We start from the raw sequence: 25,238 nt of genomic DNA on the forward strand, positions 1-25,238 counted from the left end.
TGTAAATCTGGCACTGCCTGCAGATGTTGTTGGACTGGACTACGCCTCCACTGGCTATAGCAGCTGCACTCGATAGGAGTTCAACATCTGGAGGACCATAGGTTCTCTTTCCCTGTACCACCTCTTGATCTCATTGGTAGCTTGCTACCCCCTTACTGACTTTGTGTTCGTCTGCCTGTTAAGGCACAATAGTCCTTCAGGCACTTTTTCTCTCTTGCAGGGGCTTTCTCAGCTTTTAACATTTCAATGGCAGGCAGAAATCCAGTGAGTGAAGCGTTCCCAGCACTGAATTAGTGGAGGATGGAAAAGGCACCGCCTCTTGAATTTCTGCCTGTTGCGCAGCAATAATGAAAAACGTAGATGCCCTGCTAGAAACAAGGATTGCAATCCTAGGGTCGCAATGATATGGGGTGCACAGAGGGAAGCTGTGTAGGGTTAATTGTTGGACCTAAGAGTCTCCTCGGTCAACCATGAAGCTCGCTTCGGGTTTGCTGGGACCCGTCACTTTCTCTCAGCCCCTTGCCTACCTCAAAGGGTTGTTAGGAGGACAAAATGGCCCGGAGTTTGTGCGCAGCATCGACACTCTGAACTCCTCCACTCTAACCTCTTGGAGGAAGGGCAGGATAAAAGTACTAAACCGGAAAGCGGGAAGCGCCGTCCACTAACCGTAAGAAACCACCCCCGTGTCGGAATTTATTAATGGGAAAAGTTACATTTTAGCAGTGCTAATAAGCGAACTCTAAAAGTGAAAGGAAAAAGGGACGCTGCTCATTCAATCTCAACACATATTCTCCTTTATAGGAGAAAAAAAACCCAAAATAAAGAGGCGGGTTATATAAATACCTGCAATCCACAAATACAGTCTGTTTAAGAAATGTAGCACTAATAATAATAATAATAATAATAATAATAATAATGATTTCGCCTATTGAAATAATGAGAAACCGACTGCACCCATCTTATTTCCCACGTAAGCATTTTGGCTTTTGTTTCTTCATTGCTTGCTGCAGTGTCGCAACATCATATTTCACTTTCTTAGATTTGGAGCGGCTTTCTCCTTTAAAAAGGAAAATAAAAACTTTATGTGGGTGCTAATAGAGAGATAATACAGTATACAAAGCTGCAACTTGCCCGCGCGCGCCACTTTTTTTTGCCCTCTTCTTCCTCCGCCTCCTCTTTTCCCCTCCCAAGAATATCCTGTGTGTCGTCAGCCTCGCGCGCGTAGCGTCACTCCGCCGGAAAAAGTGGCTGGCTGGGGCGGAGTTGGCGCGAGATAGGAAAGTGCTTTTCGGAGTCCCGGGCGGGCGCGAGCCATGGAGCTGCAGCAGTAGCAGCAGCCTGGCTTGCGCGCGCTATTCAGAGGGGGTCCTTTAGCGGCATCCGTCCCCCCACCCTCCCCTCCAAGTTCTGGTAGCCTTTTCTGTTCTTTTGAAAGTTTCATTTTATTATTATTTTTGGCCATCGCATGATTTGAACGCAGAAGAAAAAAAGGCAGAATGTCTCGCAGGGCTCGCTGGTGAGTTGCATTTGAGGCGGGGGGCGGGAAAAGAGAATATTGCAGCTGTTTTTGGAGGCATTATTTAGGATGGGTTGGAAAGGTAGTGGGAAATCCGTTCCCCGCCTGTTTTCTTTTCCTTTCTCTCCTCTCCTCCCCCCGCCCTTTCCCCCCCCAACTGATTGACCCACCGTCCACGGTAGTGGAGCATGCACAGGGATAGATCTGTAAAATTATATCGCGGATGATTTATTTGGCGCGATCTGAAAGGGAGAAAGCTGCTTAAAGCTGCTTTAAAGGTGCTTAAAATGGCCCGCGTGAATTTGCAAGGGCGGGGAGAGGAACTTAGCTCTTTTTTGCGCCAAGCGGTGCGGGAGGGAGAAAGGAAGAGCGTCACTCTGCTTTCCCTAGTGATCTATTTTCTCCTTTTTTTCATCATCATTATTAGTATTAAGCTAATCCTTCTGCAAGGAAGAGCAGTTCAGTTATGAAAGGGATCGTGGGCCACAGTCTGGAGCGGGACCCCCCCCTCCCCCGATCTTGTTTAGAGGCCTTCTGGTGCTAAAGCAAGGAGAGGAACTGATAACGAGCTGGCAAAGACTTGAATTGGGATTGCCTGGATGGTGGACCTAATGGTTGTTATATGAGGACTGCCAGGTCCAGCTACCAGGTGGGGGTAGTTGGGAAAGCTGTGAAAAATCATGGCTTATGGCTGCATCCTAAACTCACTTTACTGGGCGGTAGGCCCCACTGAATTCAATAGTGCTTACTTCTGAGTAGACACACTATCTGCGAGGAGACTGTTGGGAATGTTCTGGCCATTTAGGTTGCTGTGAGTTTGACCAAGCTGCGGGAGGCAGTGGAAGACAGGAGTGCCTGGCGTGCTCTGGTCCATGGAGTCACGAAGAGTCGGACACTACTAAACAACAACAACAATGTGTGAAAGACAGCATGGCATTACTTATATTATTTGGTGTTGTGTTAATAGCTCACATTTTTTCCCAAGGTGTTTAAAATGGTGTGCATGGATCTCCCCTTTCCCTGTTGAGCCACACAGCAAGTTACCTGTGAGGTGCATTAGGCTGGGAGACCAACCATCATGGTTGAGGGGGAATTTGGACCCTGGTCTAGTCTAACATTCTAAATAAGCACTGCACATGTAAGTGGCCTAGATGTCTGGATGTGGAAGGACGCGGATGGTGCTGTGGGTTAAACCACAGAGCCTAGGACTTGCCGATCAGAAGGTCGGCGGTTCGAATCCCGGTGACGGGGTGAGCTCCCGTTGTTCGGTCCCTGCTCCTGCCAGCCTAGCAGTTCGAAAGCACGTCAAAGTGCAAGTAGATAAATAGGTACCGCTCCAGCAGGAAGGTAAACGGCGTTTCCGCGCGCTGCTCTAGTTCACCAGAAGCGGCTTAGTCATGCTGGCCACATGACCCGGAAGCTGTACGCCAGCTCCCTCGGCCAATAAAGCGAGATGAGCGCTGCAACCACAGAGTAGGTCACGACTGGACCTAATGGTCAGGGGTCCCTTTACCTTTACCTTAGGGATGTGGAACCTGTGGCCCAAGGACGTGGGTTGGCCTCCAGTTCCCATTAACCCCAGCCAGCGAGGCCAATGGTCAGGAGTGAGGGAGTGAGCCCAACAACATCTGAGGGTCTTGAACTTCCCAGCTCTGGCCTAAGCCGCTTTGCCCACTAGGAATATTTGTGCAGGGATCTTTTTGAATCCTTCAGTAAAAATATTCATGAATATTCTAACTGGCTGAAGATTGGATGATGTTTTTACCTAGCCCTAGTGGCGGTGTTTTAATTTAGTTTATTTGGTTGGGTGTATATCCCACTTGATCTTGAGGACTTGGGCGAGTCATATAGTGACGTGGTGAGTTCTACCAAAACTCTGGCTACCAAAAATATGTTGGAATAACAATGTCTTGTGCTTTGGTAAGTCTCCAGAGAGAGACAATTCCAAAGATGAGGACAGCAGCCAGATTTGCAAACGATTTTGAAATAACATATGAAATTACATATGGAGCCTTCTCCCCCATTGCTTGTTCATCTCTGTTTCTTAACCTTTTATTTCCATCTAAAGCTGCAATTCTGAACTCTTCTTACTTTCTATTAAGTCCCACTAAATGTCTTATGAGGGCACATGCTTAAAGCCACTTATTTTTGTTTGTAATCCATCCTTTCCATTAAGGTACAAAAGTTACAGTAAAAACAGTCAAAAACATTACTACTGGTTGGGTAAAAGGGGAAATTCATATTGCAGTGGCCTGTCCAAACAACAGTACAGTTTTCAGAAGTTACCTAAAAGCAGGCCTGGGTGGTTCCTGCTGAAGGATCGATAGCTCAGACACTTAATCTCAGGTTACTGGATTCGAGCCCCATGTTGGGCAAAAAGATTCCTGCATTGTAGGGGTTGGACCAACTCTACAATTCTATAGTTCTGTGATTCTGCTGGTAGCAAATTCTATAGGGCAGGGCCTGCTACACTAAAGCCTCAGCCCCAGTGAAGTTCAGCTGAACCTCATGGGTGCAGAAGATCTTGGAGATGGAGGTAGAGCATAAGGAGTCCAGTCCTTCAACTACTTTGTCCCCAAGTTGTTTAGGACTTTGTGAATTACCACAAGTGCCTTGAACCTGTCCCAGTAGCAAACCAGCAGATGCAGTGTTCACATTGAAGGAAGTTTAAGTATTTGTTTTTATCTGCCTACCTATCTTTCTCCTTTGTATTGTTTCAATGGGTTCTGAGGTATGGGCTGGAGATTCTAGTCGGTGGTAGAATATTGGGGGGGGGGGTAATTAAAAATCTGTAAAGCAAGATACTTACATGCTCTCTTTTCCCATTTGCTTTTAAATTTTGTTTGCAATAGTGAAGAGCAAGATCAACTGCATTACCAAGATTCAGATGCATCTGAACGGCGGGATAACAGATGCAAAGTCAAGTGGTCACGTGAAGAGGTATGTCACGTGTTGAGGAAAGTAGGGGGTGTGGCCTTGGGGAGCTTAGCTGAATGGAAAACGCTTTGCTGACGTGAGATATGTGCTACTTTGAAAATCCTTACAGAAGTCTTTGTATACGCATCCAATAAAGAAATAAAATGGGAATGGAATGCATAATTTGCCTATTCCAGCCATGTTCCCCTCTTCTCTCCTGCTGCTTTCCCTACTTTCATGAGGACTAGAAACGAGCCCAGGCATTCTCCGGAGGCCAAAGTTCTGTGCTTAACGTATTGCATGTCAAATTTTTGGAATACGTATAGCATTACGTTTCCCAAATTGGCCAAACGGAGTGGAAAAAAATATGAACCAGTGGACTTGTGTGTGTGTGTGTGTGTGTGTCTTGTTAAAGACTGGGCCTTTATCACCATCTTAGCTATTGTGCCATGAGGAGAGGCTCCTGGAGCAACTGCGAAATAGGCATTCTGTCCCTGACAAATAAGATAGAGCTACCCAGTTCATCCTGCTTTCTGCTATAGCACCCTGCTGCTTTAGAGTGCAACACAAGACCTAGTTTCTAGCTAGCAGCTAGATGGCACATAGAAGTAGCTGGAATGCTGTGTTGAAGGTCAAACCTCTGTTCCTTTCCTTGCCATGCTGTATCTCATGATGTCATGGTGTCACAAACTTCTGTTTTGGTAAATTCCATTCTTTTGTTCCTGAAATACATAATTTAGGTAATGAAACAACATACCGTATATGTTACTTGTGTGCCAAAGCTGATGGCTTTGCTTTTTTGCAGGATGAGCTTTTGAATTCACTGGTGACACAGTTTGGACATGACTGGAAGTTCCTAGCAAGTCAGTTTCCTGTAAGTGGAGAAGATTTTGCTGGTGGGGTGTTTTGGAGCAGAGAGGGGTATGACAGAGTTGCAAAAGATCAAGCTGCTAGTTTTTTAAAAAATCTCTCTGCCTGATACTTTTTGTTTCTCTTTATGCCTGCCTTATCAATCTTCACTTAAGCATGTACTTATTTACGTTTGCTCATAGAACCGCACTGAGCAGCAGTGTCAATATCGCTGGCTTCGGGTGCTAAACCCTGTCCTGGTTAAAGGCCCTTGGACTAAACAAGAAGATCAGAAGGTAACTATTTCTCAACATGTGTCTCTTATAGTTGAAGAAATTAGAATTCCATCTTGCAGGTAGAATCTCTCTAGAATCCCAGTATTTGAAAGATCCTGCAGTATTGGCTGCCACTCTTCATCTATCAAATACAGGGTCTATTTTGACCGTGGTACAGATTCCTAACCCTAGCAGCTTTTTGGTAAGACTCTGATTTAATTCTTAAATATCACCCTTAAAAACACACAGAGCACCATGCTGTCTTAACTCTCCACCATCAGCTGCTATCCTAAGGTTGCATTCCTGTGTGCTTTTACGAGGGAGTAAGTTCCAGCGAAATAGGCTTGCACTTTTAGTAACTTGGTAACGTTTGTACACTCTATGCAGTCATGGCACTGTCCTTAGGGTAAAGTAACTTAGGTTGCTCGGTAGAAATCGAACATGAGTTATCTAACGCTAATGGCTGTTAAGTTGGGCAATTGTGAAACAGCAATGTATTAAAAAGGTAGCAAGCACAGAAGCTCATATTATTGTTTCAATGCAATTCTGTTGAGCGGTGCTGCGGTGTGGGATAGTGAGATCTACACCCCCCCTCCTGCAATTCAGTAGCTGCATGGAGCCTACACACACACACACACACACACACACACACACACACACACAACTACACACATTGGATATTCTCAACCCAGTCGGGAGCTCTGCTTTTGCCAGCTACCCAGGTTTATTGAGAGAGCCCTTTGCATGTAATTGTACATGCACAGGTTCCCTGCAGCTATTCAGTTGAATCCTACACTCTTGCACTGAACTCAGAAGAATTTTTCTTCTGGGTAGAATCATAGAATGATAGAGTTGAACATATGCACAGTGAAGAGGGATGCAGGTGGTGCTGTGTTCTTAACCACTGAGCCTCTTGGGCTTGCTGATCAGAAGGTTGGCGGTTCGAATCCCCACGATGGGGTGAGCTCCTGTTGCTCTGTCCCAGCTCCTGCCAACCTAGCAGTTCAAAAGCATGCCAGTGCAAGTAGATAAATAGGTACCGCTGTGGCGGGAAGGTAAATGGAGTTTCCGTGTGCACTGGCTTCCATCACAGTGTTTCGTTGTGCCAGAAGTGGTTTAGTCATGCTGGCCACATGACCTGGAAAACTGTCTTATGGACAAACGCTGGCTCCCTCGGCCTGAAAGCGAGATGAGCGCCGCAACCCCATAGTCGCCTTTGACTGGACTTAACCGTCCAGGGGTCCTTTCCCTTTTCCCTTTAATGCACAGTGAGGATGGAGTCTGCCACCGTGATCACACAGTGAATAACAATTTGTCCTTTCTCCCCTTATGAGGTCACTGAATTAGTGAAGAAGTATGGCACAAAGCAATGGACGCTCATAGCCAAGCACTTGAAAGGCCGGCTGGGCAAGCAGTGTAGAGAACGCTGGCACAACCACCTGAACCCGGAGGTGAAAAAGTCATCGTGGACAGAGGAAGAAGACCGTATCATTTGTGAGGCTCACAAGGTTCTGGGGAACCGCTGGGCCGAAATTGCGAAGTTGCTGCCTGGGAGGTAGGTTCCTTACGGACCTTTGCATTCTTGTGTCCCATACTGGGATGGATCTATCAAACAAGAAAATGGAGGAGGTCGGTGGGTGGCCATCTTCTTTGCATGCAGAAGATCCCAGGTTCAACCCCTGGTGCTGGGAGAAAGCCCTGTCTAGCACTCTGGAGAGTCACTGCCAATCAGTGTAGACATTATTACGCTAGATGGACCAATCAATGGCCTGACTTGGCCCAAGGAGCTTCGTCTGTTCCTAGGATGCTTCTCCTCTTGTGATTCACTTTTCAGTGATGTGTGTGCACTTTCTGCTTTACAGGACAGACAATGCTGTGAAAAACCACTGGAATTCCACAATCAAAAGGAAGGTGGAGACAGGAGGCTTTCTTAGCAAAGCAAAAGACTCTAAGCCCCTCTATCTCCTGGTGGAGGTGGAAGGAAAGGAAAGCCAAACTGCACAAGAAGTCGAAAGCCAGGTATTACAAAGCTTTTTTATGTCTCTGAAAACTTCATTAAACAGAGAATATATTTAGGCAAACTTCCAGGTGATACTGTCACAATATTCTATACGGCCTTAAATTAATCTGCCTTTTTTTGGTACGTTGGAATAAGGTTGCAAACTTCGGTTTTACATTTGTAAAAAGCATTTTGCAAAATCCACTCATTTTTTAGTCAGGGATCCAAACGGCAGATGAAAGCAGGAGTTTTCTTTGTAGCCAAGATGCTGGTTTTGGAATCAATGAAGGCAGAACTGTTTGCATCATAACCGCTCAACTTTTTCTCATTTGCATTTTGTAATCCAACAGGAGTTGGCACTGAAGCTTCAAAATAAATCTTTAACAACATAATCCTCATATATCAAGAAGTGGTCCGTGGGGTTAGGACTGCAGCCTCATTTGGATGCTTCGGAAATGTTTCATGACTTTGTGCTTTTACTGTGAAGGGTCTGATTTAGCACTGCCGAATACTGTTTTGGACATTGGCTCATGATTTTAGTACCTGATTTTGCAGCCTTGATGCTCTTTGAGTGCAGCCGTGTACTTGATTTGCTTTTATTGTTGTTGTGTAGTAGTCACACAAATCCTCATTTGCTTTCCACAGCAAACCTTGTTGACAGACTGGCCTGTTCAGCCCTTGGAAATAAAGCAGGAGGTAGCCATGGATGAAGAATCTGTTGGCCTGCCAAAGCTGCCTCCTGAGCAACTCCCAGAAAGCCTGGCGGACGACAGTATCGCGGGAGCATCAGAAAACACAGCGCCTGACAGTGACCTGAAGGAAGGCTCATCTCAGTACACATGGGTGGTCGAAGCAGGCAGTTATTTGTGCACCTCTACGGCCCCAGCTATTACAGAAGCTCTGGACATGATTGAATCTGTAAGAAGTGGATTGATGTTTATTTCCGTAGTACGTTTAGGGATGAGGAGTTTGCATGTAGGCTTTGCTCATCATAGGCTCTTTTTTGCTATGATCATAATCACCATCAAGTTTATTTGTACAGTGGTACCTCAGGTTAAGTACTTAATTCGTTCCGGAGGTCCGTACTTAACCTGAAACTGTTCTTAACCTGAAGCACCACTAGCTAATGGGGCCTCCTGCCACCACCGCGCTGCTGGAGCACGATTTCTGTTCTCATCGTGAAGCAAAGTTCTTAACCTGAAGCACTATTTCTGGGTTAGCGGAGTCTGTAACCTGAAGCGTATGTAACCTGAAGCGTATGTAACCTGAGGTACCACTGTACACTGGTACCTCTGGTTACGAACTTAATTCATTCCAGAGGTCCGTTCTTAACATGAAACTGTTCTTAACCTGAGGTACCACTGCAGCTAATGGGGCCTCCCGCTGCCGCCGCCACGCGATTTCTGTTCTCATCCTGAGGTAAAGTTCTTAACCCAAGGTACTACTTCCAGGTTAGCGGAGTCTGTAACCCGAGGTGTTTGTAACCTGAGGTACCACTGTATGCTGCTTCTTCTTGGTAAAGCTATGCTCAAAGCAGCTCACAGCAACATGCAGAATAAAATATAACGTTTCAAGATAATGCTCTAACAGTGGTTCCCTATTATCGAAGTGCTGTTTTTTTGCAAAAGCCAAGCCTTGGACGCCCTACTTTTGAAAATTTTGATATCTCTATGGTAGTTTTTGTTACGTGAATGGTGCCGTGAACCTCCTGGATGGGTTATGCAGATCCCCAATTGGGAACCACTGCGCTAACAGCTAAAACAATTAAAACACCAATATCAATAGGGCCAACAAACATCTCAAGTTGATCATCACTGCAACCGTGACTAACAATAAAATACAAAGCATTCAAATACCAGCACAAACAATCCCCTCCCCACCTTATCGGCAGGGAATTGGCACAGTAAGGGCGGTCGTAGTTGAGGTGTGAAAAAACTATGCTTGGTGCAGCAGAAGAGAATTTTCTTCCCTTTTCATGAATGTGGAGCCATCCATTGATGCTGAATGGGGTGGCAGGTTCAGGGCAGACAAAAGTGAGGACTTCTTCACACAGCACATAGTTAAACTATGGAGTTTTTCTTCTATGGCATGGGGCAATAGCCACTATGGAGATGGGTTAGGCAAATTCATGGCGGATAAAGGCTATCAATGTCTACTAGTCATGGTGGCTGGATGCTACTTCCAATCTCAGAAGCTGCTGGGGAACACGAGCAGGAGGTTGGTGTTGCATTCATGTCCTGCGTGCAGGCCTTCCTTAAGCCTTCCATTGGCCACTGTGGGGAACAGAATGGTTATTAGATATCCGTTTGGTCTGATCCAGCAGGGATCCTTTAATGTTCTTGGAAGCACTTTCCCTCCCTCCAGTTTACTACTGGTTTTTAGTATTTGTGGCTGAGACAATTTAAAACTGGCCTGCCATTATATGTAAAATGAAACCCAGCTATGCTGCATTTTTGTCCAGTGTTGGGTATTGATTTTTCAAGCAAAGTTTGTAGAGGATTGTGGCACAGGTTTATTGCACTTAGTTCCCATTCAAATCAAGAGGACTTGCCGTATATTTCGCTCTATAGGGCACACTTTTTCCCCTCCAAAAATGAAGGGGAAATGTGTGTGCGTCCTATGGAGCGAATGCAGGCTTTCGCTGAAGCCTGGAGAGCGAGAGGGGTCGGTGCGCAGCGCGCCCCGGGCTTCGGGCAGGGATCTGCAAGCCTTGGGATCTGCAAGCCTTGGGATCTGCAAGCAGTGCTTCCCCCCCCCCCCAGCCTCAAAGAGCAGGTCGAAAGGAACCCAAAGCCTCCAGAGCCCAGTGGGAATTCCCACTGGGCTCCGGAGGCTTCGGGTGAACGCACCTTGAACGCACAGAACACACCTTGTTTTAGAGGGGGAGAACAAGAAAAAATTTTTTTTTTCCTGTTCTCCCCCTCCTATGGTCCGGTGCGTCCAATAGAGCAAAAATACGGTAAGTTAGATGTTAAGTTAGCTTTTCTACATGGATTTGAATGGGGTCTCTGTGAAAATAACTTGCTCCATATCCAAGGCCTAAGGTTCCAGTACATAGCTCGTGCACTTGGTTTGCATTGAAATTGCTCAAATCTACTTGTGCCAAGTTATTCTGCCACCCATTCTGCCCTGCCACATTCTTGTCTGCAGTTTTATCCTCCCAAACGTTCTGAACTTTCCTATTCTGGCAGGACCCAGATGGTTGGTGTGATCTGTTTCAATTTGACCTCCCTGACTACCTGTCTACAAGTAACAGCAGCAGCCCAGATAGGCAAACATCCCTCAAGCCCTCCTCCACCTCGCAGAACGTGACAGAGTACCGTTTGGATGGCCACACCATTTCGGACCTGAGCAAAGGCAGCAAAGGCGAGCTCATCCCCATCTCCCCTTGCACGGACATGAGCTTCGGTACACCGCCTTCTGTGCTTAAGCGGCAGAAGAAGAGGAAAGTCGCACTCTCGCCTGTTCCAGAAGGGTGGACCAGTGGCAACCTCTCTTTCCAGGACTCCTGCAACAGCATGACGCCTAAGAGCACCCCTGTCAAGACGCTGCCATTCTCCCCCTCCCAGGTATGGAGCTTCAAAGAGTGGGCAGCAAGAGTGAGTCAGTGGCCGCCTTCATGCATGACATTTTATCTTCTGCAAATCACCCTTTTATTCTTGAGTGATGTCCTCCCATTTATTAATGGTTCACTGGAGCTCACATGGCTTTTATATGGAGATTGCTCACTTGAGTTGGTAAAATCAATGGGAACCAGACAGAAACACAAAATTTGCTTTAGAGCCTGATTTCCTATAGTATTTTTTTTTAAAGTCATGTTAGATACTCTTCTTACACTTCCATATTTAAGTATACAGCTTGGAAGACCTTTATCCAAGAAAGATCAGGGTGTCCTGGTCGCATGACTTGTCAGAGATAACACAGACTGCTTTAGACCCTCACTCTCCAGACATATTTTACAGGTCTTGGACCTACTTGACCACAGATTCAGCCACTTGTGGTGGAGGAAGGCACAGCCTCCCATGCTTCCTTATGGCCAGGTGTTTACAACATGGAAAACTGTCCTTGGTCATATTATACTGAAAATGTAAAATCCAGGGCTCAGGAATCGCTACGCAAAGCTGAAATAGATTTGAAAACCAATCCGTTAATTAATCCAATTCAGCTGATGTGTGTCGACTCTTCTAATTTCCTTTCTTTGGCAGTTCCTGAATTTTTGGACCAAGCAAGACACTCTTGACCTTGAGAACCCATCTTTAACTTCCACTCCTGTGTGCAGCCAGAAAGTGATAGTGACTACCCCGCTACACAGAGACAAGACACCGTTGCTTCAGAAAAACTCAGTGTAAGTATTTTCTTCCCCTCACTCTCACTCCAGCATGTATCCTGTTGGCTTCACGGATGTGTCTGGGCCTAGTGTTCAGTGCTGGGAGCACCTAATCCTATAGTGACACCAGTGAAGCTACAGTGGTGTGGTCTTGGGCAAGGGACCACTGTGCAACGCGTTCCATGCAAATCCCACTGACCTTCCTTCAAGGAAGAGCATGTGAGCCGGTATTTTTTAATTGTTTGGATATCTGTTTGTATTCCTTGTATGCTTCCCAGTAACAGTGTTGTCTGGGTAGCTTACAATCAAGCGGCAATTAAAATGCAACAGTTAATCGGCAAGTCACAAAATCTGTAAGACCTAAAAATTCCCGCAGCAAACCTCTTTCCTCTCCTCTCTGGTGCTTTCAGATTTGTGACACCTGATCAGAAGTACATCACGGACAATACGCCTCATACACCCACACCTTTCAAGAATGCTCTGGAGAAGTATGGACCAATTAGGCCTTTGGTATGTCTCTCTCTCTCTCTCTCTCTCTCTCTCTGCCTCTCTGCGTGTGTGTACACTGTATAGCTGTTTCGTGGGTCCTACCTGTATTGCATTCCATTGTGCTTCTGCTGCTGGGACCGCAGTGCTAGAATTCTGGACCAAGTCCCCCATCTTAAGCAAAAACATGAAGCCAGTATTCAGCAGAAATATCCTTACATTAGTATAGAATGAAATGATGCTTCACATGAAAATTAAAAGGTTAGCAGATTTTGAGACTGTCAGCTAGATTCAACCTGTCAGGTTTTTTGGCCTGTGAGATGGTGTTCTGCTTGTCTGAACAATGTTGATTTTTTTTTAATAGGTTAACAAAGTAGGTCCAAAACAGCAGCTTTCAGTTTCATTACAGCTCTCAGCAAGCCCAAGCACTTTAAGGCTGGCATTTTATTGTATTTTTCTCTATGAAGGAATCATGCAGTTTCCTTATTTTTAGATATGTTTTTTCCCTAAAAGGCTATGGATGCCATATCAGTCAAGCTATGTAATAAGGTTATGGGGACTTGATCTTGCCACCTTTTTTAGGTTCTTCGTAAGGAGGATAAATATCCGGAGGCTATTGTGCTCCAATAGTTCTAAGGCTCTTGCAGTTTTTCAGACGCACAGCTCTTCCCTCAAAGCTGCATGCTGGGCTTTGCCGCTGTCTTTGAGCATGTAGGTGTTCTTGGGGAAACATTAGTCCTAAGAGAAGTGTGCCATGTGAGTCCTTCCAGGTCAGGTTAGCTAAGAGCCAGTTTAGAGACACAGACTTTTGTGCGCTACCAGAAAGAGCCTTTATCTATGATGGAGATCTGCACAGTGGCTACGAAACAATTTTATGTTCTTGGCCTGTGCTACATGTACTGGTCACATATATTGTTCATGATGGAAAGTCTGGAAGTGCAAATTTTTCTCTTCTTCCTGCATCCCTAACCCCAGCCTCAAACGCCTAACCTGGAAGAGGATTTGAAAGAAGTACTACGGAGCGAGGCTGGTATTGAGCTGATCATAGAAGATGATGTGAAGCCAGAGAGACAGAAGAGGAAACAGGGTGTAGGTATATTGTACAAGTATGATCTGCAGGAAAACGGTGCAGTGTGGAGTGGTTCTCTTTAGGGTTTCATCCCTTGCTCGTCAAACCTTCAGTCGGCATTCAGTGCCCATTGAGCACGCTAACTCCTCATTGAGGTGCTTTTACCGGGAGTAGGTGGGTTCTTCTCAAGGGCTATATAGTTTCTAAATACTTTTGGTACTTCTGCAAACTGCAGAGTTGCTCCAAGCCTTCTGAGAGCTCCCTCTTGCGTGTGCCTAGAGCTATTCTGACTACATGAGGACCAGTACTGGATAAGTGAGATACCTGCTCAAGTATGTAAGAGCAGGCTGGGTCATTGGGACCATTAGGGTTCTGCAGGAATTTGATGCATCCAGAATGCTGAGCATTTGCTAACTGTGTTGGCTGCACCCCCCCCCAAAAAAATAAAGTGTGCTGCAGCATCTTTAAAAACTGGTAATAAGACATTCATTGTGGACCACAGCAGATTCTCTTTCCCAGGCATGATATTTTGTCCATAGGCATTGCAGCTAGCAAATTCAGCTTTGCACCGGCGGTATTGCACTGGCGGTTTGAAGCCAGCTCTGTACTTCCCCGGTGCTGCAGTCATGACAGCCAATGCATGTATGTGGTCTGCCAGTTTGCACATCGTTATGGTGAAAGGCTGTAGCTCAGTGGTAGAGCGCCCTGATTTTCACGCAGAAGGGCCCACGTTTAATCACTCACGTATCTACATAAGGCATGAAGAGACTCCTGTCTGAAACTCTGGAGAGCCACCGCCACTCAGTCTGGGCTGGGGAACCTGTGGCCCTCCGGATGTTGCCAGATTACAACTCCCATCATTCTCAATGAGCGTCGTCAACAGTCAGGGATGATGGGAGTTGTAGTCCAGCAGCATCTGGAGGGCGGAAGGTTCCTCACCTCTGGTGTAGATAGTCCTACATTAGATGAACCAGTTGTCTGACTTTATAGAAGGCAGATTCCTTTGTTCCTATGTAACTGCAGAGATAGTGGTATGGAGTCTTCCTGACAGCTGTCAAGTGTACTCAAATGAATTCGTTCTCCATAACTTACTGGTGCCCCATGAAGCTTTCCCTTTGTTCTAAAATTAGTATACAATGCTACTTCATCCCCAAATTGTTGCCTCCTGTTTTTTTGTTGGGACTTAAATATTCTTCTCTTGTCTTTCCAGATGCACAGGAGTCCCATTAAGAAGGTCAGGAAATCTTTAGCCCTTGATATTGTGGATGAAGACTTGAAGCTGACAGTTTCCACCACGGCCAAACCTGTTTGCTTCAAAAGATCTCAGGTGAGTCGTAATCAGATGGGTGGCGGTGATAGTGGGGAGTAGATTTAGCGACTAGAAACTCTTTAAGATCATTTTTAAAAACCACAAGTATCTGGTCCTCATTGTTCTGAATAAAAAAGCTTGGAACAGGCCAAACTATATGAGACTTGGGACAAATATCTGACAGGGGTTTGTGTTACCTTTGCCAGAATGTAACCACAGTGGACAGCAGATTTCATCAGAGAAGTGGATGCTTCCTTCCCACAAAATACGAGATTGCCATTTTGATTGGAAAGAGGGTTAAGTCCCCCATTCTGCACCAGCACTACCTGAATCAATTCTGCTCCCCACCCTTGGGTGTATTTCAGTGAGGAACAAACTAGACAAGGCACTTTTGTTGCGTCTCGTCTAGTTTGGCTTTTGGATGCCTCCATATTTTTTTGTGGCAATGGATATGCACTGAGGCAGGCCATAGCTCAGTGGTAGTGCATTTGAATACAAAATGTCTTAAGTTGAATTCCTTGCAGTCAGTCAGAGAAAAAACATCTGTTGAAGATTTTCAAGAGCTGCTTCAAGTCAAAGTAGGCCGTACTGGGCTTTGATTGCCCAGATGTGTGGATCAGTGGGCACATTTTGAATTTCGAGACAGTAGTGAGGGTGCCAACGAAAAAATGGCTGCCTTGGGGACATGACATAACACAGAATTAAGAGAGTACAGTGGTACCTCAGGTTAAGTACTTAATTCGTTCTGGAGGTCCGTTCTTAACCTGAAGCACCACTTTAGCTAATGGGGTCTCCTGCTGCTGCTGTGCCGCCAGAGCACGATTTCTGTTCTCATCCTGAAGCAAAGTTCTTAACCTGAAGCACTATTTCTGGGTTAGCGGAGTCTGTAACCTGAAGCATATTTAACCCGAGGTACCACTGTACAGTCATTATAGCTCCTCCTTTTCTGGATTGTGGAAAGTATAACTGTGAATGAATGAATGAACTTTATTACAGTCACAGACCAGCATAAGGAGTACAACTGAAAGGCACAAGAACCCTGTTTTCTCCAATGCCAATCCTAAACCAAAGTGAATTCTTAAAGAGTGCCTGGTCTTTAGCTTCTGCACAGTCTATTGCAGAGTTTTCACAACATAGATTTGCCCTTTAAGGAGGGGATTCTTGAACACTCACCACACTTATTCACAGAAAACAAGTTCTAGGGAGTATCTGATCTCAGATGACCCTACCACAGGAACACTGCATTCTGGTTGCTAGGGGAAAAGAAAGGGCAAACACTGGAGATTCCAAGGATTACTTAAAAAAATCAGCCAGAAGCAAGGAAAGTGCAGTAAAGGGAGGTGGAAACAGCAGCTCATTAGGACCCCAGGGATTTCTACCGCCAAACAACTTGCTTATCAATCGCAGCTTTGACTTCGCTGACAGGTGGGAGCAGCCAGGCTGACTCATTTCAGAGACATTTGCTTAGTGCATTGCAAGTGCCTTCAGTACTAGAATCTGGGAATTTAAATGAACGGTTTCCTTGTGAGGCAACCCTTGGTGGCACTCATTTCTGCAAGTGGCATGTTAGTGACTTGCCTGTCCATGCTAATGAATTACCTTGGAACTCTAGGTTTGTTTTTAATCGAGACAAATCCCATACGGCTTTTAAAAACAATTGCTGGATGTTTGACCCTCATTAATTCTGATACAATAATCAATGTTTTCCTTGATAACGGGGTGCACTTGTGCAGTACAAACCGGCAGGCTACGGCTTTTCTCATGCATGCTGTAAAACGGTTAACCTCTGTAGAGTTGCAGCAAGGCTGCATTTGGCCCATGCTTTTAGCAACCATGCCGTGGCAGTCTGCCAATGAGAGGCTCAGGTTGTTGCAGGTAAAAAGGGTGGTAAAAACCTGCTGGGCGATTGGCTCATAAGAAATGGGGGGAAATGCAAGAGAGAGAGAGAGAGAAAATAAGATGAAGCACATCTAGGAATGGTGCTGAAAAAAAGGACACATTGGAAGCTGGTAAAGCCAACCTGTTTCCTTGTGACATGTTTACAGTGGAACCTTGGTTCTTGAACTTAATCCATTCCGAGTGTCCGTTTGACTCCTGAAACCGTTCAAAAACCAAGGTGCGGCTTCCGATTGGCTGCAGGAGCTTCCTGCACTCAAGGAGAAGCAGTGTCAGATGTTCGGCTTCCGAAAAACGTTCACAAACTGGGATACACACTTCTGGGTTTGCAGCATCCGGGAGCCGATTTGTTCCACAACTAAGCAGTTCGGGAACCAAGGTATCACTGTATTATGTTAACATCTATAGTAAGGGGCAGCTAATATGATGCCGCCAAAGAATTGATGCTTTTGAATTATGGTGCTGGAGGAGACTCTTGAGTCCCATGGACTGCAAGAAGATCAAACCTATCCATTCTGAAGGAAATCAGCCCTGAGTGCTCACTGGAAGGACAGATCGTGAAGCTGAGGCTCCAATACTTTGGCCACCTCATGAGAAGAGAAGACTCCCTGGAAAAGACCCTGATGTTGGGAAAGGTTGAGGGCACAAGAAGAAGAGGATGACAGAGGACGAGATGGTTGGACAGTGTTCTCGAAGCTACCAGCATGAGTCTGACCAAACTGCGGGAGGCAGTGGAAGACAGGAGTGCCTGGCGTGCTCTGGTCCATGGGGTCACAAAGGGTCGGACACGACTAAACAACAACAAATATGATGCCTTCCAGGTCTTTAGAACTACAATTCACATTATTCCTTATCATTGGCCATTTTGGCTGGGGCTGATAGGAGTCTGGAGTCCAGCAACATCTGCAGGGTGTTGTGTTGGCTACCTCTGATGAATCCATATGCATTGTTGCCCAACTGTGCCCTTAGGTGGAACTTGTTTTGTGTGCTTCTGATTTGTGTATATATGCGTATTTTCTCATAAATACATATCCCATTGAGTTCAGTTATATTTAATCCTGGTTGTGTGCTTAAGCATTATAGTTTAAACATCTTCAGAAGCATACTGTACATTTCATAGAAGCAGGGATTGGAATTTTGGATTTGTACCACTTAAGACCAAGTAGGCCATTTTATATTGAATGCTCCCTTGTCATTGAAAACACTTGCATATAAATTCTAGGTTGGTGAGTCAGAATTTTTTTTTAAATATTGCTCTCCCCAGCCCCAAATAAGATGAACTCTGAAGTGTTACAGTTCAATACACCCTCTCATTTGTGTAACATTTACACAAATGTTGACTTTCACATTTATGATTCTTGGAGGATGGGAGACCTGGCTGCTCCAGCTTGTTCATGAATTCACTGGGTAGACTTGGGCAGCAGGCCTGTTGACAGAATCCTGAGATACTTTAAAAAAACAACACCCCCCCCCCAGCTTATTAGGGTCAGCTGTCAGTCATAGGATAGTGAGCTGGCAAAGGCAGGTGTAGTGGTTAGCCTGTTGGAGTTGTGTGACTTGTGCCCTGTGCAGAATTACCTGGGAATATGCTCCATCGAATGCAGTACTCCTGATTGTACAGGTTAAACTTCTTAAAACACTGAGATTTAACAAAAGCACTTTAGCCTGCTGAATTGCAACCTTTAGCTTTTAATTAAAATGGAAGCAACCTTGCAAATGATTTTGGCATTTAAATTGCAAGCACGTTTCAGGAACCCCATGCAAGGACAGTATTCTGCTCAATTATTTTCCTCCCGATTTCCACTGTAAAACTTGAAAACCTTGTTTTTCGCCTTGTTCGCTTGCTGGAGCAAGAAAGGTCTGTCCGTTATTCTGGTGCTTCGGCAGATGATGTTGCTCCTGCTCTGAAAACATCCTGGAGCTGCAGTTTCCTGTGGCCACCATTCCTCTTCTGCCCACACCACTGTTCACACGACATGCTACATGGTGTGGGAGGAGTTTGTGAGCGTTCACACTGAGCTCTCCTGGGCCTACCAAGGGGCTGTATAAGAGCCAGGCTCAAGTCCAATCAACACAGACAGCACAATTTGCTGAGATACCCAGCTTCTAACCTGCCAAAAATGTTCAAGTATTTCTCCACACACATTGTGACGAGAAAGTTGAAACCATTGGGAGTCCGTAGAAGCTATTGTTTTCTGTGACCAGCAGGCAACCCTATCTCTTACCCTTCCATCATGATGTAAATGGTTGTGGGGTTTTTTTTTTGGGGGGGGGGGGAAATTGCCCTTGTTCTAGGACTCCTTTGTGCAGCAATTGGAACAATACGCACGATACTGTTATCCATCAGCCGTGTTGCCTAACCTCCTTGCCGGCAGGTGTCCATGACAATTAACTATGGAGTAACGCCAAAAGTTGAGTTTTTCCATTATTCCACAGTAATGGTTACGGAGTTTCTTAGTCACGGAGAGCCACTGCCGAATATGATGCTAGACTGCATTGCATTAGGCTATCAGGCTTATTGTTCTGATCGCTGCCCCAGTGATTGATTACAAAGTCCTCTTTCTCTCTAGGAAACTTGCACTGTGACAGAAAGATAAGAGAAACTTGATTACATTAAATATTTGCTTCTTTGCCTGCCACCGCCTCCTTTTTCTAAAAAGAGGATTTGGGAGGAAAATGAAGCAGGTTAATCTCAGCAATGCCATTGGTTGTAACTTTCGTTTTTCCCTTTGGTTGGTTGCAGTCTGTGAACTTCCTTCCGCAGTCCCTAAACCTCTCTTTGTCAAGCAGCAGGAATGACAGCAGCTTGCTCAACAGGGGGTTTGTGCATGTGAAGGCAGAGAAGGCCCCGTCTTCCAAGAGAATCCAAAGCAAATTCAGACCACCTCCTCTGGTAAGCACAGTCCGTTGGGGAAACTTTGCATGTGCCACAGTTAAGGGGATTTGAGAGACTTTCAGTACCAGAACCTGCCATCTCCATGAGCTTTGTGAATGTTGTGCTTTGCTCAAGTGCCAGGCAATATGGTTGTTCGCCTGTTAATGATTTTGCATTTCTTAAATGAATGAAGGTCCATTGTGGAGTTTATGAAGAGTTGTGATGGTTAATTTTTCCATCATTTGACTAGAGTCTGCTTAGTCACTATTTCCCATATTGTTGCATACAAGCTTAAAACAAAATCACCTATGGAGGGTGGTGTTCAACGGACCTTTACTCAGAGTAGACTCACTGAAATTTGAGCCCAGAATCTAGGTTATAAATAAGTGGGCCGAGTTTTTAAAACAAAATTCTGTTGATAAAGAATCAAGTGGGGTTGGGGAGAGAGAGAGATTATCCTCCAGTCCCAGGTTCCATCAATATTATTTACCATGGTATTTTGTGTGAGCCTTCTTCTAACCTTGCTGAAAAGTTGTTTTCTTGAATTGATGGGCATAGAAGCTGCTTAAAAGTTTGTGGTGAGGCACCTGAAATTTCACAGCAAATTGATAACTTGTAGCCTCAATTGTGACACTGACTCCAGCAGTATGAGTCTTCGGGTTACCTGCTTTTTGGAGTGGTGCCACTGGGGTTAACCACAGATGACCACCGCCAGATGCAATTGTGGTTGTCATTCTGCGAATGTGGTTTTGCCCAGTCACCTGACTGACTTATTTTTAATGGTCTTGAGATTTTCAGTCATTAATCTTTCCTGCTACAGCAGTTAATGCATAATATTCAGGGAATGGGTCTTAGGAATGTAGGAAGTTGCCTTATACTTGGTCAATCCATTTATCCATTTATTGCTTTTATCGGAGGGTCCTTTTTAGCTGGAGATGTTTGGGGCTGAATTTGGGACCTCAGCCTGTTAAGAGTATGCACTTGAACACTGCTTGCCCCCTCCTGCTTCCCTATCCCAATTCTCACCCTGTTCAACACTTGAGTAAGCTGTACAACTCCTTGCCTGGCAGGCTGTGCCTCTGAAAATATGATCCAAAATGAGTGAACTTCCTTCTTTGAAGAAATCGTGCAGTTTGTTCGGAATTCAGGATTGCTTTTCAGAATTCATATTGTGTGTGTGTGTGTGCGTGTGTGTGCGTGTGTGTGTGTGTGTGTGTGTGCGTAAAGTATGCAGCCTTATAACAACAAAGAGCCTGCTTTGGAGACAGCGAAGGAAGAGATACAGCACTGGCGTCTAAAATCATGCCTTTGGTGGGGTGGGGATGGGGTGGGCAAGTGAATGTGGCTATTGGAACTTGGGCTCCCAAGAAACACATAATTAGGGCTATCAATACTGGGCAACATATCCAACAAAGCAGTTCCATTAATGTAAGAATTTCAGTTTGCACAGCAGAACTTATGCATCCCTAGTGCCCTACCCTGTCTGTTCTGCAAGGTTGCTGGAACTCCCAGAACAGTTAAAACTATGGAATTGCTTCCCACTGGAGGCAGTGATACCCATGGAATTGTATGGCTTTACAAGAGGATTAGAGAAATCCATAGAGGTCAAGTCTATTGATGGCTATGTTCGGCCTCCGCTGCCAGAGGCACTATGCCTCTGAATACCAGCTGCTGCGAATTACAGGTGGGCAGAATGTCCTTGCTCACAGGCTTCCCACAGGCATCTGGTTGGCCACTGTGGGAACAGGATGCTGGACTAGATGGGCCACTGGCCTGATCTAGCAGGCCCTTATGTTCTTAAAGGATTTAGGGGGCATTTGGGGAGAGGAGATGGAGGGGAAGCTCCATTGTGCAGTGAAAAGCCCTTGCAGCGTTTCCCAAAGTTGGGCCTCTAGCTGTTTTTGGACTACAGTTCCCATCATCCCTGACCACTGGTCCTGCTAGTTAGGAATGATAGGAGTTGTAGTCCAGCAACAGCTGGAGACCCAGCTATGGGAAACCCTGCTCTAACAAAACTGGATACAGCCCTGGGACAGTATATATTACATGGCTTAAACCCACTGAAGCCTTTCAAGTAAATCCACCCCCACCCCCCAAAATTACTAGTCCTCTATGCATTTAAGTTGTTTGTAGCACATCAATGGTCAGTGAGAAGTTCGGGGACTCATTCTCAACTTTTTACAAAAGCTTCCCTACGGGTTCACCTGAACCAATTCTGACTCCTGAGTGAGGCTAATTTACAAAATTGCATCAAGAAGCTTTCCCCAAAAGTGTGACTCTCTCTTCTCTTCTCTTCCTTAGATGTCCAGTGCTTGGAAAACAGTGGCTTGTGGTGGTTCTAAAGACCAGCTGATCATGCAAGACAAAGCTCGCCAGGTCTTGGGCGTGTTGAAACAGAACCACACATCACGGACATTAATCTTATCTTGAAGAACTCTTGTAAACTCTTGTAGCCATGGGTGGAGGGAGGGAGAGGAAGAGAACCGAACCTGGAATGGCATTCTCATACCAGCTCCTTCTTTGTGACTCCTGAGCTTTACCATAGATGTCCTTGTTTTGATTTATTGCTCTAAATTCTGGGTTCCAAGCATGATATAGAAAACAATGTTCAGAAAAGATTTTTTTTTTTTAAATTTTGGCAACAGCCCTGCATTAATTAAGCTGAGACATTGTCACTTCCCTTGAGAAACCTTCTCTACCTCCCTTTTCATTTTGATAAAAAAGAATCAGTTGGCTTGCAAAGAGGGACATAAGAGAAGTGAATCAATTCATGGGGAAGAGAAAGCCCTGGACTTCTGGATTTGGTTTTGCCTTCTTTGAGTTTCTTCAAGTGTAATTATGTTTAAAGTCCCTGCCCGTTCCACCTGGCTCTTTTGGAACTTTTGTCTGATGGTAACGGGCAAAGGGATTGAGATGGAAGGAAGAAGAACTGCTAGCAGTTGGAAATGTCTGCAATATGCTCTTTAGATTGGACAAACTCTGTGAACTGAGATGTGGTCTGTTGCACTATGTAAAGATAGGCATCAAAACATCTTCTCCAGAGTATTGCAGTCTTAAGAATATCAAAATCACTGCCTCCAAAGAGGTACACCATTGCCTCTTACCCTGATCTGCTATTGCTTGCATATGATGTTGTGGTTTGCTTCTGAGTATTTTATATTTCCAAGTCCACCAGATGGTGCTGATGCCAATCTTTTGACACCAGCTCTGATATAAGGAAAGGTGCAGGCTGCTTGAAGCGAGCTGGTCTGCTCAGTGCTGGGAGAGTTAATCGGCTTTATCGCTTCACAACTGCTATGGTAAAAGGAGCTTTTGCAGAGATCTGTGTAAATCACATGTGAGTGAAAGTCTGGCCCTTACCCCTTGAAAGAAAGCGTGTCCTAGATAAGATACGTCTCTGTCTTGCAATACTTGTCTTCAGTCATGTTATAGATAGGTTCTTCAAAGCACTCTTACACTTTGCTTCAGATTAGTTTGATGTAATCCCTGGGAAAGCAATTCAAACACATCTTCCCCAGTGTATCAACCTTTTCCTTTTAATGGCCTCCACTAACCAGGCCTGAGCTGAAACAAGAGAGGCCAGAGAGTAATGTGGTTCTGTGTTGTATACTCCACAGCACTTCATTGTCTAGGGCTTTGTATTCTTCCTGGGTATATCATGAGTTGTGTTGTCAGATGAATCTTGCAGAAGGAGACATTGTGAAAACTGCATTCTTAACTGAATCAGTTCTAGATGCCTAAAATGAATTGCAAATTGGTGACCGACACCACAGATTTCCACACTTCCCAACCATCTGATGTATGCTAACAGCCACTTCACACATTTTCGTTTTTACAGCTATATAGATGAATGACAAATAAGTTAGCAAATGCCTGCATCAAGCAGGTACACTAGGCAGGAAGTGGTGATTGGCTGTGGTCCCCATTGACTAACCAATGCTTGCCTTTGCATAATATGTGAAATAATCCTTGCAACCGGTGTAGTGCATTGATTTAGAGGACAATCTGGATGTAGGAAGTCTAGTTGTATAAGAAGAGCTCTGCTGGACCAATCCAAAGGCCGGTCTGGTCCAATATCCTGTATCCCATAATGGCCAATCAGATGCCTCTGGGGAGTCCATGATTAAGATAGTTGTTTCTGAGCAACTGGGACAAAGGAATGGTTTCTCTGATCTTGTAGGTACCATAGCCATCATGATAAGTAGCCATCGATACCTCCCATGAATTGTTCTAAAACCCCTTTAAAGTTGTCTAAATTGGTGGCCATCTTCGCATCTTGTGGAGGTGAACCCCATAGTTTAGCTATGGGATTTGTAGCTCAGTCAGAAGTGCTTGGAGATTTTAAGTGTGCATCTACATCCTGCACCTTATGGTGGGTGCTTTAATGCACATGTTTGGACAAAGAAAATGGATTTGACCAATGCCTCTGCAACATGTGCTTATGGAGGGTGGCATGCTTCTCTTATCTCTCCATCGTTCAGTCTTTGAAATAGCACTTTAAGTCAACCTGTGCTGAAGAGCTTATTGGATCGCTCTGGGCAAGCAAGACCCCATTTCTCAGCCTAACCTGCCTCATGGGATGGATGTAAGACAAACAGCGTGGCTCTGATTTTTTGTGTGGAAGGAACTGTTACGAAAGTAAGACTATTTTGTGGGAAGATGTCACAGTTCGTTCCGATGTAAATGCCTGTTTGGAAAAAACAGGTGAGGTTTTCTTGGTGAATAATTAGTATTATTTTTGCTTTAAGAATTTATCTTTCTTAGAACCACTGTCATGGCTAAACCCCTAAATAAATTATCATTCATTGTAGAAAGTGAGGCCGATTTGATTTGGAGTCTGCTCTAAATTAAAAGATTATGATGAAGGTATTAAAAGCCATTTCTAATCCCATAAATCTGATTCTACCAGCGTGCCCTGCTATGTGTTTATTGCTTATTAAGGAAGATCTAGTGCTGAGCAAATTTCAGGGGAAATGAACAGAGGGAGCCTGTTAATGACAAAGACAATTAACTTTTAATTGGAAAGCTCAGACATTTCCTGTCTGAAACACATGCCTGGCCATGTTATCCCCGAGTCCTAACACCTGTAGAATAGGTTATATCATTGTGAGTCTAGGCTCTTAGCTTGTTGCACAGGAATAGTTGAGAGAAGAAGGCTGGTATATACCTTGTGATATTCTGGGCGTGAGTTAAAATAAAAAATGGTGTGGATGTACTATAAAATTATACCTGTTCTGTAAGGTGTCAAAGATCACAGGCTTACCAAGTGTGTTCAGGCTAATGAAACTGTGGGACTTGAACATTAAATCGCATCCTGGAATCTGCCTGAGTGACCTGTAAAGCTGGCTCATGGTGCGAGGGGAACAGTGTGCCTATGAAAAGAGAAAACTGATAGGCAGCACAGCCTGCTGAGGAGGAAGATGGCCTGAAAGGAATCTATTCTTAGCAATGCAGATCGTCTGTCTTGGAAGGATAAGAAGCTCCTTCATCCACATAAATTCGTTGTGAAGATTCTTGCGTGTATCTAAAGTGGGGTCAGCAAACTTTTTCAGCAGGGGACCAGTCCACTGTCCCTCAGACCTTGTGGGGGGCAGAACTATATTTTTTTTTTGGGGGGGGAATGAACGAATTCCTATGCCCCACAAATACCCCAGAGATGCATTTTAAATAAAAGCACACATTCTACTCATGTAAAAACACACGGATTCCTGGACCGTCTGC

At 45.0% G+C, this 25,238-nt stretch overlaps 1 protein-coding gene across 2 annotated transcripts; it reads left to right on the forward strand.

Annotated features, from left to right (window-relative positions):
- The first annotated feature begins 1,215 nt into the window (after positions 1–1,215).
- Positions 1,216–24,422, forward strand: MYBL2 (MYB proto-oncogene like 2). 2 transcript variants are annotated; one of them, XM_083618659.1, is made up of 14 exons: positions 1,216–1,516; positions 4,369–4,456; positions 5,238–5,306; positions 5,485–5,577; positions 6,891–7,111; positions 7,419–7,575; positions 8,201–8,473; positions 10,747–11,124; positions 11,761–11,900; positions 12,293–12,392; positions 13,344–13,457; positions 14,648–14,764; positions 19,386–19,535; positions 21,819–24,422. In XM_083618659.1, exons 1-14 carry the CDS (start codon positions 1,497–1,499, stop codon positions 21,945–21,947), a joined length of 2,049 nt encoding a protein of 682 aa, XP_083474785.1. In that variant the 5' UTR covers positions 1,216–1,496; the 3' UTR covers positions 21,948–24,422. The 2 variants fall into 2 exon arrangements, with proteins under 2 accessions (XP_083474785.1, XP_083474786.1); XM_083618660.1 differs by having other exon boundaries at positions 19,407–19,535.
- The last annotated feature ends 816 nt before the right edge of the window (positions 24,423–25,238 follow it).

Source organism: Podarcis filfolensis, assembly GCF_964270895.1.
Source record: "Podarcis filfolensis genome assembly, chromosome: 6".
NCBI lineage: Eukaryota > Metazoa > Chordata > Lepidosauria > Squamata > Lacertidae > Podarcis > Podarcis filfolensis.

What these genes read in the sequence shown, in the direction of transcription:
- MYBL2 (XM_083618659.1), top strand. Translation starts at nt 1,497, where the DNA reads ATGTCTCGCAGGGCTCGCTG. An exon ending in CTCTGGACATGATTGAATCT is followed by an intron (nt 8,474 to 10,746) that starts GTAAGAAGTGGA and finishes CTATTCTGGCAG; the next exon opens with GACCCAGATGGTTGGTGTGA. An exon ending in ATGGACCAATTAGGCCTTTG is followed by an intron (nt 12,393 to 13,343) that starts GTATGTCTCTCT and finishes CCCTAACCCCAG; the next exon opens with CCTCAAACGCCTAACCTGGA.